General features: G+C 35.9%; 2 protein-coding genes across 2 annotated transcripts; both read right to left on the bottom strand.

The window, feature by feature from the left end:
- Nucleotides 1-283: 283 nt before the first annotated feature.
- On the bottom strand, nt 284-3,683 carry LOC111896965 (receptor-like kinase TMK4). The gene is made up of 2 exons (XM_052771534.1): nt 1,257-3,683; nt 284-1,169 (listed from the first exon to the last, which is right to left on the bottom strand). The coding sequence occupies exons 1-2, from the start codon at nt 3,475-3,477 to the stop codon at nt 655-657; spliced, it is 2,736 nt and encodes a 911-aa protein (XP_052627494.1). The 5' UTR covers nt 3,478-3,683; the 3' UTR covers nt 284-654.
- Nucleotides 3,684-9,236: 5,553 nt separating this feature from the next.
- Nucleotides 9,237-10,830, bottom strand: LOC111896924 (UDP-glycosyltransferase 75C1). Its single transcript, XM_023892898.3, has one exon. It carries the CDS (start codon nt 10,644-10,646, stop codon nt 9,333-9,335), a length of 1,314 nt encoding a protein of 437 aa, XP_023748666.1. The 5' UTR covers nt 10,647-10,830; the 3' UTR covers nt 9,237-9,332.
- Between the last annotated feature and the right edge of the window lie 4,535 nt (nt 10,831-15,365).

The following is a 15,365-nucleotide window of genomic DNA, read 5'->3' as shown; positions in this document are numbered from 1 at the left end:
ATATATCACTTTGAACCCAACATAACAGTTTGTTGTCCGCATAGATCTCTTAATTCATATTGGAATTAAAACTCCTATATTGACTCTTAAAAATCTAATCATTGACTATTTTTACAAAGTATACCACCCAAAGACCAACTATACCACATATGGACACTAGATGCTTAGCTATACAACATCAAAACCCTAATTCTCATAAAGATGCTTCCATAAAACACAAAAAATATGCTCTACAACATTGTTTAGAATTTGCATCATGAAAAAAGTATAAGTTAATCCAAGATAAAAAAAATATACATATAGTTCAATATATAACAAGTGTTATTATGTTTTACCATGAATGTACATATCATGAAACAAGAAATGACCAAAAGAAAAAGAATATACATATCAAGAAACAACATGACTCTCATAGAGGTGATCCATATCATCTTTCCCTTGTAAAAAAATTACAAATTTCCCCATATCCTCCCACCATCTCCACCCAAAGAATTCCAATTTCCAACCAAACCCCATCCCAATAATAAAAACCATAAACTAACTCAATCTCTAATCTAAAATAATGAACAAATCAAAGAACCATAGATCATAAAACCCCATATATATGTATCCAAATCATCCTTCAAACTTTCAATCAAAAGTCAACCGTTTTCACTATCTACAATTCATGGAGTCAAACGTATCCCCAATTCCCGAAGGCATAGAAGGAACACTCGAAACCGTTTGACTAAAAGAATCATCACCAAACATTCTAGAAGTTCCTTCATCCGCTTGCCACCTTTCCAAAACTTGAGGAAGACTCATATGAAGATCAATTCCTTCTTCTTCTTCTTCGGTTCTAGAAGGTTTCCATCTTTCCACAAGTGGGCCCAACACATTAACCGCATGGCCCATGTCCGGTCTTTGATACGGGTCCCGTGCAGTACAATGACCCGCCAGCTCAGCAACTTTGAAAATGCTTTCTAGGGTTTCTTCGTTATCATTCTCAAGTGTTTGATCCATGGATTTTATTATGTCTTGTTTGGACGAAATTGCCCTTCGAAACCATGTCACTAAATGGCTTTTGTCCTCTGGTAATGTTTCATCTAGGGCTTTTCTCCCTGTGATTAACTCCATTAACACAACTCCAAATGCATAAACATCCACTTTTGTAGTCACTCTTCCCGTTGCTGTTTAAATCAAAACATGTTAACAAGGTTAAAAAGGTAAAATGGTAAAATGTTGAAATACAATAAAGGGTATAAAAGAACACTCACCGGCATATTCAGGGGCAAGATAGCCAAAAGTTCCTGCTAATTTTGTCTCAAGAGAATGTTTCCCATCAGGGGCACTTTTGACCAAACCAAAATCAGCAACTTTAGCTCTCATATCATCTCCAAGAAGAATATTAGAAGGCTTTAAATCTCTATGAATAAAACTTTGTTGAGCTAAACTATGTAAATACTCAACCCCTCTTCCAACATCCAAAGCAATTGAAACCCTTTGTTTCCAATTAAGTGGATTTCCGTTATTACCCCTCCATTCAAACAAATGTTGACTTAAAGTCCCTTGTGGCATATACTCATAAACCAAAAGCCTTTCATTTCCATTAATACAGTATCCAAGAAGAGCTACAAGATGCCTATGTCTAACTTTTGTTAAAACAGCAATTTCAGCTTGAAATTCTTTTAACCCTTTTGTCCCCATTACACCCGATTCCATTCTTTTAACTGCAATTTTAGTCCCATCATGTAATTCCCCTTTGTAAACAACCCCAAATCCACCTCTTCCTAATATGTTCTCTTCATTAAAATTACCAGTCACTTGTCTGAGAACTTGAATCGAAATTACAACATTACCCCCTTCAAAAACAGACATTTCCTTATCCCCACTACCCTCGGTATGTAATTTATCAACTACAACACCAACATGGTCATTTTTAACCAAATCTTTACCCTTTTCTTGATTTCCAACCTGTTTTTGGTTTCGTTTCTTGATGTAACATTTATATGATACAAAGAGTATAATCACAACAAAAACAAGAACACCAATCACAATCCCAACAATCATACCAGCTGAAACCCCTTTTGTGGTCCCGGATTGGGTCCCGGTTGTGTTGGTGGGACCCGATCCGGATCCAGGTGTCCTGCTAGGGCCACCTGTACCTAATAGTGGATTACCACCATCTGTAAACCTCACCCCGTTTGGGAAAACCGGTATATCACCGGATAAATTATTGTTGGAGACATCAAGAAGTTGCAGGTTGGGTAAAGATGTTAATACTTTAGGAATTGGACCCATGAGATTGTTATCGTTCAATGAGATACTCCTTAATGATGTCAGTTTCGCAAAAGATGGGGAAATAGTACCTGAGAATTTCTGTTTTCCAAAGCTTACAGATGTCACGTTCTTCCCGGAAGAGTCACAGGTGATGAAAATCCATCCTTTGCAAGCATCGTTGTCTTTCCATGATTGTGCGAGTGACATTGGGTACCCTAAAGCTCCGGCGACGTCAAGGAGTGACGTCACTTGTGGGTCGCAAGGTCCGGGGGTGGATAAACAGAAGGAATTGGTATCGGTTCCTAATTCGGAATGAACTCGTGGTTGAAATACAGGTAATGGACCTTGTAATTTGTTGTTTTGTATAGCGACGTTTTCGAGTTTAGGGAGGGACATTAATGATTGAGGAACTAAACCTGTTAACTGGTTGTCTCGGAGTTGTAGATCGAATAAGATAGTACAATTTGAAAGATCTGGGATTGCTCCGGTGAAAGTGTTAACTTGTAACCATGCTTGACTGAGTTGATTCATTGAAGAGAGGACATCAAGCGTACCGGAGAGTCCTTGTAGTTGGTTGTTGAGCCAGAGATTTTGAATTTGTGAACCGCCGAAACTCGGAGGTAGGTTTCCGGTGAGGTTGTTGTTGGATAACCGGAGATTCTGCAAATTGAGTAAACTGCCGAAGATGTCCGGTATGGTGCCTGTTATTTTGGCGTTGCTCGCCAGAAAACTTTGTAAGTTAGTGTTCTGAGAGAGAGTTTCAGGGAGAACCCAGGAAGACAGATCTGAGTTGAAAGAGATGCTGAAGTTTTGTAAATTATTGAGGCCCAAAAAGAAATCCGGTGGGATGGAGGTGAAATTATTGGTGTCGAGGGTAACTTGTTCGAGGAGGGTGAGGTTGGCCAAGGTAGGTAAGTCGCCGGAGAGGAAGTTGCGTTGGACGGCGAGGCTTTTGAGTTGGGAAAGTTGGTTGATGTCTGGGGGTAGGGTTCCGGTGAGGGATTTGGAAGCTATGTTTATGGATGTAACACGGTTGGACTTATCACAGTTTATTCCCTCCCATGTACAGAAATCAGTACCAGTCCAGGTGGTTGGCGCCGGGGAGAGGGTTTTGGCGAAGCTTTGCATTACGGCTGCGTCATCGGCGGCCGTGAAAGAGAGGAGAAGGAAGAAAGTGAGACAGAGCAGGCGCAGGTGACGGGAGTTGTGATATGCCATTGTGGGCAAATCCTGAACTTGTGGCGGTGGACGGTGGCCGTGTACGGCGGTGGCGAAAACACTCAATGTGAGAGAGAGAGAGAGAGAGAGAGAGAGAGAGAGAGAGAGAGAGAGATGTTTGGTGGTGGTCGGAGAGTCGGAGCGGCGTTTTGTTTCGAAGTACAGCGGTCGTGTTTCGCTTTACAGGTCACGGCGTTCCTTTTGCTGAGATATCGATCATATTTTGGAAAATGGTGCAAAGAGGTCCTTCAAGTACACAGATATTACTGATACAGTCCTTGTTATTAAGTTGTATATCATTCAAGACAACTTTTTTAACTTGGAAATTGTTTTTCGAATATCATATTTTATAAACGTTTTTGTTTTTTGCATCATATTTAAAAGAAACCATAAAAAAATACTACATGTTTTTGATATTTCTGAAATCATAAATAATACGTGTTTGTGATATTTAAAACAAGAAATACACGTAAAGTATGTGTTCACATTTTGATGCAAATAATCCTTTATTATCAAATTATTTCTATCAGATCGTTTCTATTTTTTCTTTTGTTTTAAAGTGACTATTTATTTTAGTTGATTTGATCAAAATATTTTAAATTAATAATATTATTAAAGGAGTTTTGTGTTAATCAAAACAACGTGCCAAATATTGTAACAAATTAATCTATTTTTGTCAAAAAGTTTGCCTCTATTTAATTTTATGATGTATATACAGGATATTGATAACATTAAAATCTTGTACAATATCTAATATACCTAGTATCTAAGATGTTACCAAATAAAAAGATTAAATTGTCAAAAGTAAAATGTTTTTAAAAGTTATATCTAAAGTAAGCAAGGTGGTTCCTTGTCAATTGTTCTCAAAGCTATGGGTTAGGTTTGTGGGTCGCATGATTTCACAAGATCGTTTAGTTTCTTCAAGGAAGTAACAAATCTATTTATGTGAATGGTTTGATACATTATTGTGTTTTACAAGATTATGCTAGATCCAATTGCTCGTTTAGTGCCTTGTAGAAGATAGATGTGGAGATGACATCCAACTCGTAGTACACATAAAAAGACATTATATGATTGGATTTCAAGAATTATATGTGCTGAGTTCCAAATTTAGATGATTTGGCTTATTTCTTGGCCTTTATTATGTTCCCCACAAGAAGTATCTCGGTTTGATTAATTGACATGAGGAAGATGAAGTCATGAAGATGTTGAGCTTGAATCCGTATGGATAGTTGGAAGTGAGAATCTATGTTTGTGGCTTTCTTACAGGGTAAAAATAAGAGAACAAACATATATATAACCTTAGACTAATTAATATCAATGGTGATATAAGTCCCTCGATACATAAGAGCATTCACAATGAGGAGTTTAATGGAAGAGTTGAATGAGATGTCATGTCTACTTGTCATTCAATGGATATAACTTCACCATTGTGAAATGCCACATTGGCATTCAATGGATTTGGAGTTCAATGGAAAAAAGGAAAGTCTTTAAATCTTTAAAAAAATATTTTTTAATATGTTCCATTGAACTTGTAGAGTTTAATGCATTGTGGTATAAAAATGAATAGAGTTGTATGGAATATTGAATGATGATGTGGCACTCCATTGAACTCTATAGAGTTCAATGCATTGTGGATGCCCTAAATACAAATAATAACTAACACCCCCCCCCCCAAAAAAAAAAAAAACAAAAACAACAACAAAATAACAGAGGATTGTGAGCAATGAGCTTGAGTTCGTGAACAATACTAGAGAAACGTCCCAAAATGAGAGCTTTGGTAAAGATATCTATAAATCATTAGAGAATACAGACGAAAAGAGTGATCGACGTGTAGACAAGACAAATGCAATGAAAATTGATCTCAGTATGTTTTGTGCACTTATGAAAACATCATTTTAGACAATATGTATCGCACTACGGTTGTTTGCACACATACTAGAGAAAAAGTCATTGTGACCATAATAGTTCTAGAGTAGTGTCGGCAAGTGCTCTGTACTCAGCTTTCGTACTTGATCTAGAAATGAGGGACTGCTACATCAAGAAATAGTTGATCTGGAAATGAGGGACTGTTACATCAAGAAATAAGTGAGTCACCATGAAAGAAACAATAACATGTTATTGAACATGGATCAGTAACATCAACATCCCATTCTTCATCATAAAAGGCATGCAACTCAATAGATGATAGAGAAGGGAAGTGTAACTCATGAGTCATGAAACATGGTGTCGTTGATGCATCTTAAAATTTTCAAAACAACAAACATAATGAGAAGTCTGAGGAACTGCCATAAACCGACTGACAATGTGGATTAAAAATGTCAGATTTGGGCGAGTGGCTATAAAGAGATCCCACCAACTAGCGGTGAAGTGTAGGTTTAGGTAGAATTGAGCTATCACATGGTGTAAGTCGAAAGTTTAGTTTAAGAGGTGTAGATGAGATCTTAAAATTAGTGAGACCCACATGAGATACAAGATTGGATACAGTTGCTTGGCATAAATACATATTAGTATCTCGAGCAAGCACCTCCGGTCTTAAGCAGTAATGAAGACGTTCTAGATCTTTCATCTCAAAATGTCATTGTAGAGAGTCTTCCAAAAAGGCAATTCTCTGAACATCACTTCTTGTGATAATAATGTAAATATATAATAAGAGAAGTACAACAACGACTTTAGTAGTTTTGGTGAAGAGTTCGGAATCATAAATGCTAGCAAAACCTAATGAACACATGGTAATATTAAAAAGTCTGAGTCTAATTTTGTCTAATTCCATTTTGTCCATGCACTAAACACTACCTTAATGTGAACATGGAAAAGTAAAAATTTGGAGAAGACGTATGAATTTTGTCAAAGAGGATATCCCCACAAAAAAATGTAAAAATTGATCAAGAAATATAACGTTACGAATGAGATTTCTATACAGTAATAAATTAATAAGTTGAAATGGAAACAAAACATAAGTTCAGGACAATTTAAAAGACAACCGAACATTTTTTCATAGTTGACAAGAATGAAAAATATAGAAGAGTTTTTATTATTACATTAAATGAAATGGTTTAAAAGTAAATTCTTGAAAACATGTTGTCCGGGATGACCAAGACGTTGATATATGTCACGTGAAAGAGTTGACAATGGAAAGTGTTTGAGGGATTTGTAACGTTCGTAGATCAGGGCTAGTCAATTTAGAGACGATAAGCATCAAAAATGACTTTTTGATGGAAGGTTATTTAGAAGGATTAATCTTAAACAAGTTGTAGTATATGTCACAAGGTTTCCGTGCATATAAAGAACGCCAAAATCCGAGTTATAACGAAGAAGTTATGACCTGTCGAAGTTTCGCGACAGAACCGACACGACCTAGCGCGACCCAGCGCGACGTAAATAGTGGATTTAAGGTAGATAGATATCTATCCTTAGTGATCTAAATGAGAATTGAAGATCTCATCGATAGTAGTGCAACAACGGAAAGACGGACGGAATCGGAGTTCAGATGAAGGAGTTATGAATTTTGAACGGAGTTTTCCTGTCCCGGTCCACGAAAGATAATATATAAGTAATATACTTATAATATATTAAAAATCAATTCAAAATTAGCCAATGGAGTCTAAACGAGAGTTGTAGATCATAATCTCACCTTCGCGGCGATATAAAGAACGTCGAAAACGGAGTTCGTATGCGAAAGTTATGAATTTCTGAAGTTCGGGGCGCGAAACCCCAAAACTGTCAGAGCCCACGACGTGGAACAAGGTTGCCACGACGTGGAAAGTGTCCTGACACCTCCGGGAGGCCCCCGGATGCAACTTGGGATGACGCATGCAGTGACGACCAAGCCCACGACGTGGAACAAGGTTGCCACGACGTGGCAAGGGCCAAATTTGCCCTATAAATAGATTTGAAGGGCCAGCCGTTTACGGTTGCTATTTTCTCTCTTCTCTCTCCTGTTTTACCTCGATTTGTGTGCCAGAAGTACCCCGAAGCCCCGGTATCAACCCCGAGACCCGAAGCAAGTCCCGAAGCCCGAAGATCCCGAGAAGTGCGATTCCTGAGCCGAAGCTCTGCCCGCGAGAAGTTCGATTTTTGTAGAGATCTTCCAGATCTGCTGAGGATTTCTACTTCTGCAAGTAGTAGTGCTGTCCGATCATCTTCTGTTCATGTGAGTGTATAGTCCCTTTCATAAACACGATTTTAATACAAGTATTGTTTGAATGTATTAAGTATATGTTTGTTGTGAGTGTGTAGTTACTTTCTTCTAACGCATAAATATTAAATATTTACTATGAAATATGTGTTATGTGTTTATATATTGGTCTTGATTTGAAGGGGGTACCTAATCTCCTTCAAATGCACGATTTTATACAAGTATCGATTTAATGTACTAAGTATATGTGTTATGTGAGTGTATCAATGTTATCTTCTAAATCTCATAGATATAATTTATTCTCTATGAAATATGTGTTATGTTTATGTGCCTCATCTTTTATCTGGAATGTGTTTTGAATGAACATACTATACAGGTTTTAAACTATGTCTAAAAATGTATATTTTATCTAATAGAATGTTGGGTAGAACATGGGTAGATAGTTGTCTTATGATAAAAGGACGAGAGGCATCGATGTCATTGTAATCCAGTCATCTAGCGGAATTTAGATGACGACCACGGACTTTTCTAGACAATCCAGTGGAACGCTAGCAGGCTCATAACTTGTAGGTGTTAATGAACTTGGGTGTTCATTCGCTGTATTCCATCCCCCTCATGGTTGCCCTATTTGACTTATATTGCTGAGGAACCCCCGAAGCATGTGTTGTCGCCCCGATGAAATATTTTTAGACTAGGTCCCTTGTGTTAGTTGTCTTAGGGACGTAAGGTGAGAATAACGGGAATGGGTAATTGGGTTAGTATTGGTTGATGAAATTAAATTAATTATTTATTGTGGGTTGAAAACCCTATATGCTCACCAGGCTCCCAAGCCTGACCCACTCAGTTTTCTTTGCATTACAGGTAATGGCACAAGAGTATAAGTTGGTGGACTTGACGAGAGATTTTGGATTATAGATCAGTAGTTATAAATAACTTTTTTAAGGTCTATTTTGTTCTGTTTATGCTTTTGGTCTGTATTGAACATGACATCCAGAGATTTTGTTATATAATGAAAATACATTTCTTTAAAGAAATGCTTTGATAAACTCTTATCATATTTTGTTTTGGGAACAAATTCCGCAACTCTTTTAAATCAAAAGAATTTACTCTGATTTTATAAAACAAAGCATAAACATATCGGTCTTTTATGGCCGTGAAACTGGGGATGTCACAGGATTAGACAGTTGGTTACGAGATATATATCACTCACGATATCACATCAAAGGAATATTTAACCAAGTCATATAAGTCTTTCATAGAAAACCAAAATGCATCAAACTCAATTTAATATTATTATCACGAGTGAATTGAAGAACATATATCGAGTTTTGTTTATGATTTGAAAGGTAATAAGAACTTTTTTTTATTGATAACGTACAAAAGGGATTATGACCGAGAGTGGTGTTACTATTGTTAGGAACAGGAATTCGAGTCCATAACCGACTAATACTGAAAACTATTGCACTTATTTTTAGTCGATGTAAGTATACATGAGTCAACATGAAGATGATATGTCGCCCATAATCCATGTACTAGTCGTTGGGACTCATGATATTAATTGAATCATGTATTAAAATATTGTTATGAATTGACTTTATCGATAACCTATATACACATACAATAAGCAAAGACCATATATGGGCTAAAGAGAATAAATGGGCTAACATACAATTGGGCTAGCTATCAATACCATATACCATACAATAAACTATTTTAATTATGAAACACGTTTTAAGGTTTCGAAGAATCGATTTAAATTTGTATGTGAAGATCCTCCCTCAACAGTGGCCTCCATGGCCATGCTTTTCAATATCTCACTGTTCCTCTTTATCTCTCCACCTCCCATCACCACCGCCAGACACCTCTTCATCTCTTCCCTCCCCACCACATCTTCACCGTCCGCCACCGCCTTCACCCCATTCCCCCACACTTCCTCCACCATCTTTGCATTCAGCTTCTGATCAGCATTCTGTGGACACCCAACCATCGGCACCCCACTGACCACGCTCTCCAGTGTTGAGTTCCATCCACAATGCGTCACGAAACACCCAATCGCAACGTGGTTTAACACCTCCACCTGCGAACACCATCTCACTATCAACCCACCGCCTTCCGCCGTGTAACGCATCACTTCTTCTTCATCGTTCTCCCCGTTATGACGTATGACCCACAAAAACGGGTGACCAAATTCGATTAATCCTTGAAATATCTCCTCCTTTTGATTTTTCTGTAATTTCAATAAGCTTCCGAATGAAACGTAAACCACCGATTTCTCAGGTTTTGTGTCTAGCCATCGGAGATATGTCTCTCGATCGGAATCTTGAAAAGTATCGCTGACGAACGGCTCCTCCGTGTCACCGGAAACTAAAGGTCCGACGGTGTAAATGTTTCTATGATCAGGTATTGCTTCAATCGAATCTTCTTCTAAGGCGTTAAAACTGTTGATTAGTATGAATGAATCTGGGTGTTTTTCTAGGATTTCTATGTGTTCTTGGAAAACGACAGCCAACGCATGGGTGGTTAGTAGAAAAGAAGGGACTTCACTGTATCTTAACAAGGGCAATCCTGGTATTTTTACTGTACCAGAAGGGTCAATATTGGAATTTCCTACCCCTCCATCACTTCTGAAGAGATGATAAACCACCGAAAAAGAAGCTGCGGACTGGATAAAGAATAAAGCTGACGGCACCTGAAGTTCACGTGCCACCTCTGCCACCCATGGAAGGCAGATGCCATAGATTAAGAAATCCACCTTTTGACCCTCTTTAGCTTTTGTTATCAAGAGTTCTTTGAGGTTACTTAACCCAGCGAGCTTGATTTCTTGAAGGTAGTTTGGTTTTCCGGCAGCACCTCCGTCGGAGAAGAAATGGTAAGATAGGCCGGGGACTGAAGGGAGGGTTTTGAGGCCATTGATGGTGGTGGCCAGGGTGACTCGAGCACCGGCGCGCGTTAGTTTGGTGGCTAGTCGGAAAGTGGGGTTGATGTGGCTTTTGTGTGGTAAAGATACAAGAAGGAAATGATAGTTGTTCATGTTAAGGAATATGGAGTATGGGCTTACCTGTGGATTTAGAGGAGTGTAGTATTGTCATTATATATAAAACGATAGGTGTTTTAAAATTCGTGTTACCATTTTAAAAACTATATTCTCATTCAAAATATAATAGCAAGGTGTTTGTATGGATGTTTTATAATTATTATTTAATTTAATTATTAGTTTCATATCTTATTATATACTCCCTTCCTCCCGAAATTATTATCTACAAACAAAAAAACATAAGAAACATTAATTATCACTAACTTTATATAATAAAATGACAGTTTTGTTTTACTTTGCATGTTCCATTAAATGCATTAAATGTTTAGTTGGTTAAGTAATAATGAATATGTATTTTGGTAAAAATCTTATTTATTTTTAGAAGCGGACAATTATTTTAAAACAAACGAAATGGAAATAAAGACTATAATTTTGAGACGGAAGAAGTATAACAAAACACTTTGTCGATTTGTCTACCGACGGAACAATTTCTTCGGTTTTTGAAGTTATTTTTGAGAGGACATGTCTTTGGTGAAAGGACAAGCCTCGTGTATGGGACTGCATCTCATATACTGCTTTTTGCCACCTTTGAGTAGCTCCTAAGATTCGAACTTGATTATAGGGATTCATATTTGATAGGATGGTTTCGCAATTCTTGACTTAGGTAGAAATACAAAACTTAAGGCCAATTGAATTTTTGGGTTATAAAATCCCGTGAGATGTACTTTTTGTATTTGTTTTGCTCTTTTTTAGGTACTAGTTTATAAAATCCGATCATATAAAAAAATCAAAGCATTGCAAATAAGACAGACTTTGTAAACATTGGTCTCTGTAAATATATGTGAAGCCCATAGAAACCCTCTAAAAGTGCCATTCAATGAAAGTAGACATGGATGTTTTATGCCATGAGGTTGCGGGACCTTAGCTCTAAGCCATGTAATAATATGTGAAACCCAACATTATCTCATCAAAAGAGCCCTATGGAGAGAGGACATATTTCATATAATCACTTGTAAGACCTTGTTGTACCGATATGCCTCAAAGTCGAAGCCCAATGAGCAGGGGCGGACGCAAGAATTCATAGTAGGTGTTGCACGGGAAGATTAGGGGTTGCATGATAGTAGAAAAAATAAAAATTTTTAAAAATTTCGAAATTTTTTCCATTGCGGCCGGAAAATTTAGGGGTTGCCGGTGCCACCCCAGAACCCCCCTAAATCCGCCCCTGCCAATAAGGATAGACAAGGATTTGTTAAGCCATGATTTGTTGGACGTAGGCACTGATACTTTGTAAATATATGTGGAGCCACATATTAACTTTTTAAAAGAGCTCTCGTGGAAAGTACGATCGATATGATTAAAAATTTTATATAGACAAAAAAAATTAACAATTAAAAATTTTATCATGAAAAAATATCATAAAAGACTATTAGATAAAATTAAAAGCTGTTTTATTAGTCTTTTAAAGCATTACTGTCCTAAAAATTAAACCGCATTTTAGAAATTAAGATCCAATTACCCAAAAAAAAATTGAAAATTGAAAATTCTTTATAAATACTTATCATTTTCAAATATTTATGTTACAGAAAAAGCGGATATTTGAAAGATTTTTATCAATTACCAAAAAAAATGAAAATTAAGAATTCTTTAAAAATTGTCACATGTCCACGTGTCAATCAGATTATCTAGAAAAGGGACATATGGCATTTAGAGGTTTTGTTTATTAGAAGATATATATATATATATATATATATATATATATATATATATATATATATATATATATATATATATATATATATATATATATATATATATTATCATTTATAAAACTGTATCATAACAATGTGAGATACACTAACAATCATTTTATCAACCAAGTTTACACATGTTAGGACTCGGGTTAAAACACAATCTCCAAGCTAGAATATCTGCCTTTATGGAAAAAAAATGAGTTCCACCATGCGGTCGCATAACCCGCGTACCAACATGGCATTATCTAAAAAAACTCACAAAAATATCACACTTATATATCTCTTTCATCTAAAAAATAAAAACCGCAACCAAATCTGGATTTATCCATTGGTCTTCCTCGTCTGTCTATGCAAAACGAACCCAAGATTCAATTTGAGTCCTATCTTTAATATGATAGTCGTTGGGTTCCTTTAGGTTATCGACCCTATCGAATCTTTGTTTTAACATAATATCTTCCCACAAAATTTCACCCAAAACTTAATCCAATGATTATATTATACCTTTAAAAGAACTCAATTCTAATCCAATGATTATATTATACCTTTAAAAGAACTCAATTCAAGGCTTCATATTTGAAGTTGAAGAGAAACACAAATCATGTTAGACTAAGGGCCATTTTGGCGAGGCCTACCTAAACTTTGACGTAAACAATTCTCTTAATTCTCCATAAGGACATGGGGTATATATGTCATGAGGGTCTTGTGGTTATGAGAAGGAGGAGAAAAATAAATGTGTACACCATCATGATGATCTCTTGGTGTTGATCTGGAGCCACGATTGTGACCTTATGTTGTATATACCACGAAAGACCACATTTAATCGGTTTGTTTTTCTATGCTCATTTATGTTCTTCTCTTCTTTCTATCCACTACAATCGTGGCCTCATGTTGCAGTTATACTAATAATGGTGCGGAAGGAAATGGTTGCGAGGCGGAAGATGGTGGTGAGGTGAAGGGAAACCATATTGCTTGGCATTTAACACTCGAACCCACAAAGTCTTATAGTTAGTCATCTATGTGATAAGATACGCCGATAGGGTGATATGAATAATTTTTATCGTTTTTAGTTAAGTTATAAATTAATTAATAATTTGAATTAATCATCATCTATAAACATGTTAGAAATTACTACATCTAGGTTAGTATAATCATTTTTGGTATTAAAATCTAACTGTTTTATTGGTTGCCGATATTTTAACTTTTTTACTTGTTCTATCAAAAGTGTATTTTCGTTAATTTAAAACTTATTACAGAAAATGCTTTGAATGAAGATGAAGACTGGTTTTGTCAAAGAAATTTAACTAAATCTATTTGTTGATTTAATATGATCAAAAGTTGATGGTTAGATTTTATTATATTGAATTATATTGATCCGTGATATCAAACCTACTAAAGTTGATTTTTGCATAATAATAATAATAATAATAAACATAAAGGATATTGAATCGGTAAAGAATCGTGCTTCATTTGTTCTTATTATGGATATACTTTCAAAGTTAGGTTTGCTGTGACATTATCAATTTTAGATTTATTTGAAGTGAATGAGTCACTATAAACATTTCAGTTTAACTTTATATCACATATTTTTTTTGTGATAAAATTATACATTTAAGAAATAAAAAATTGTTTTCAAAATTGAAGAACAATCCAAATCTGATGATAATTCAGAAATTTTGGAACGTTATGTTTTTTTTTACTGAAGTCCAACAAAAAACATAACAAATGAGAAATACATAGGATACAAAGACTTAAAAAGTGACATTTGATTGAATAAGTGATGATATAAGACTCTCATTTCGAACATGAAAATAGTGAACTTTGGGTAAAACAAAACATTTGGTGCAAATTAGAAAAAAATACATACACATTAACACAAGTCTGAAAAGCCACATTCCTAACTTAAAGGTCATTTTCGGTAATGTGTTGAAAAATGGATCAGTTTTGTTCCTCTAAAAAAATGGTTACTTCTATTAACATCCCATAGATAATGGGCCTTAAGCCTATTATTTGACTTAGCCCATTAAGTTATATTATCCATAGTGAGTCAAAAAGAAAGCTTATTTGTTTGAAGAACCCAATTAATTATATGTTTTAAATAATTCATAACTCACCAGAATCTGAAGAACTAAAATCACACATTCACATGAGTCCTCAAATAACTAGCCACACGAACCATCTAAATCAAATAGAGGTAAAACATCTACAGCTCAAACCATCAAAGTTTGACCAAAAGTCAAACCTGTAAAAAAAACACAACGGTTAACTTGTCAATGGTCAGCACGATGCGACCCAACTCATGGTTGTGTTTTTTGGCACAAAGGGACAAAACAATTGCAATTCCACTCAACCTTCGCGTCGCGTTCCCTCTATGGTCGTGTCATGCTTCTTAGTCAGATGCACTTATTCCGTTAAGTGCTTAATCCTTTCAAACAAAAGCACTAACTTTCAGATCTGAATCAAATACAGATCTTAACGGATAAAGTCCAACTTTATCTAGATCTATGACTTAATCAAACCCAATTTCAAACGCTACTCATATTTGGCACAAAATGCTCAAGATTTTGTGCAAGGCTCCAAGAAAGCACATGTACACACTATTTCCTTCTCTCAAATGACCTGAAATCATCTCATATCTAATTTAAGGTCCCGAAGTTGCTCAAACTCCAAGAACATCAGGTCTAAAGAACCAAAAATCTTCTATAATCCTTGATACATGGAGGAAAAGCATAAAGGAATGAACTTTCTAACTTACAGGGTCCAAAAGCAATGTATAAGGTTTAATGTTGTTTGTAATGAGTTCCTTAATGCACCAATTGCCACCAGATCTCATTTCTTTACAAAAAATCCACTCAAAGGCTCACGATCTCCCAAAAACACTCAAAGGGGCTAATGTTCTTTTTTGAGGATGAAGGTTGAGAATAACAACAAACCTTAAATGTTATGTAACGACGTGATTTTTCACCTT

Source organism: Lactuca sativa, chromosome 1 (assembly GCF_002870075.4).
Source record: "Lactuca sativa cultivar Salinas chromosome 1, Lsat_Salinas_v11, whole genome shotgun sequence".
Classification (NCBI taxonomy): Eukaryota; Viridiplantae; Streptophyta; class Magnoliopsida; order Asterales; family Asteraceae; genus Lactuca; species Lactuca sativa.
The sequence above is the reverse complement of the archived record's forward strand: the minus strand, read 5'-3'. Positions and strand labels throughout refer to the sequence as shown.

Excerpts from the sequence above, each read along its gene's own strand:
- LOC111896965 (XM_052771534.1), bottom strand. The coding sequence starts at position 3,477 with ATGGCATATCACAACTCCCGTCACCTGCGCCTGCTCTGTCTCACTTTC. Across the intron at positions 1,170-1,256 it reads TCTTGCCCCTGAATATGCCG|CAACGGGAAGAGTGACTACA; the intron begins GTGAGTGTTCTT and ends TGATTTAAACAG.
- LOC111896924 (XM_023892898.3), bottom strand. The coding sequence starts at position 10,646 with ATGAACAACTATCATTTCCTTCTTGTATCTTTACCACACAAAAGCCAC.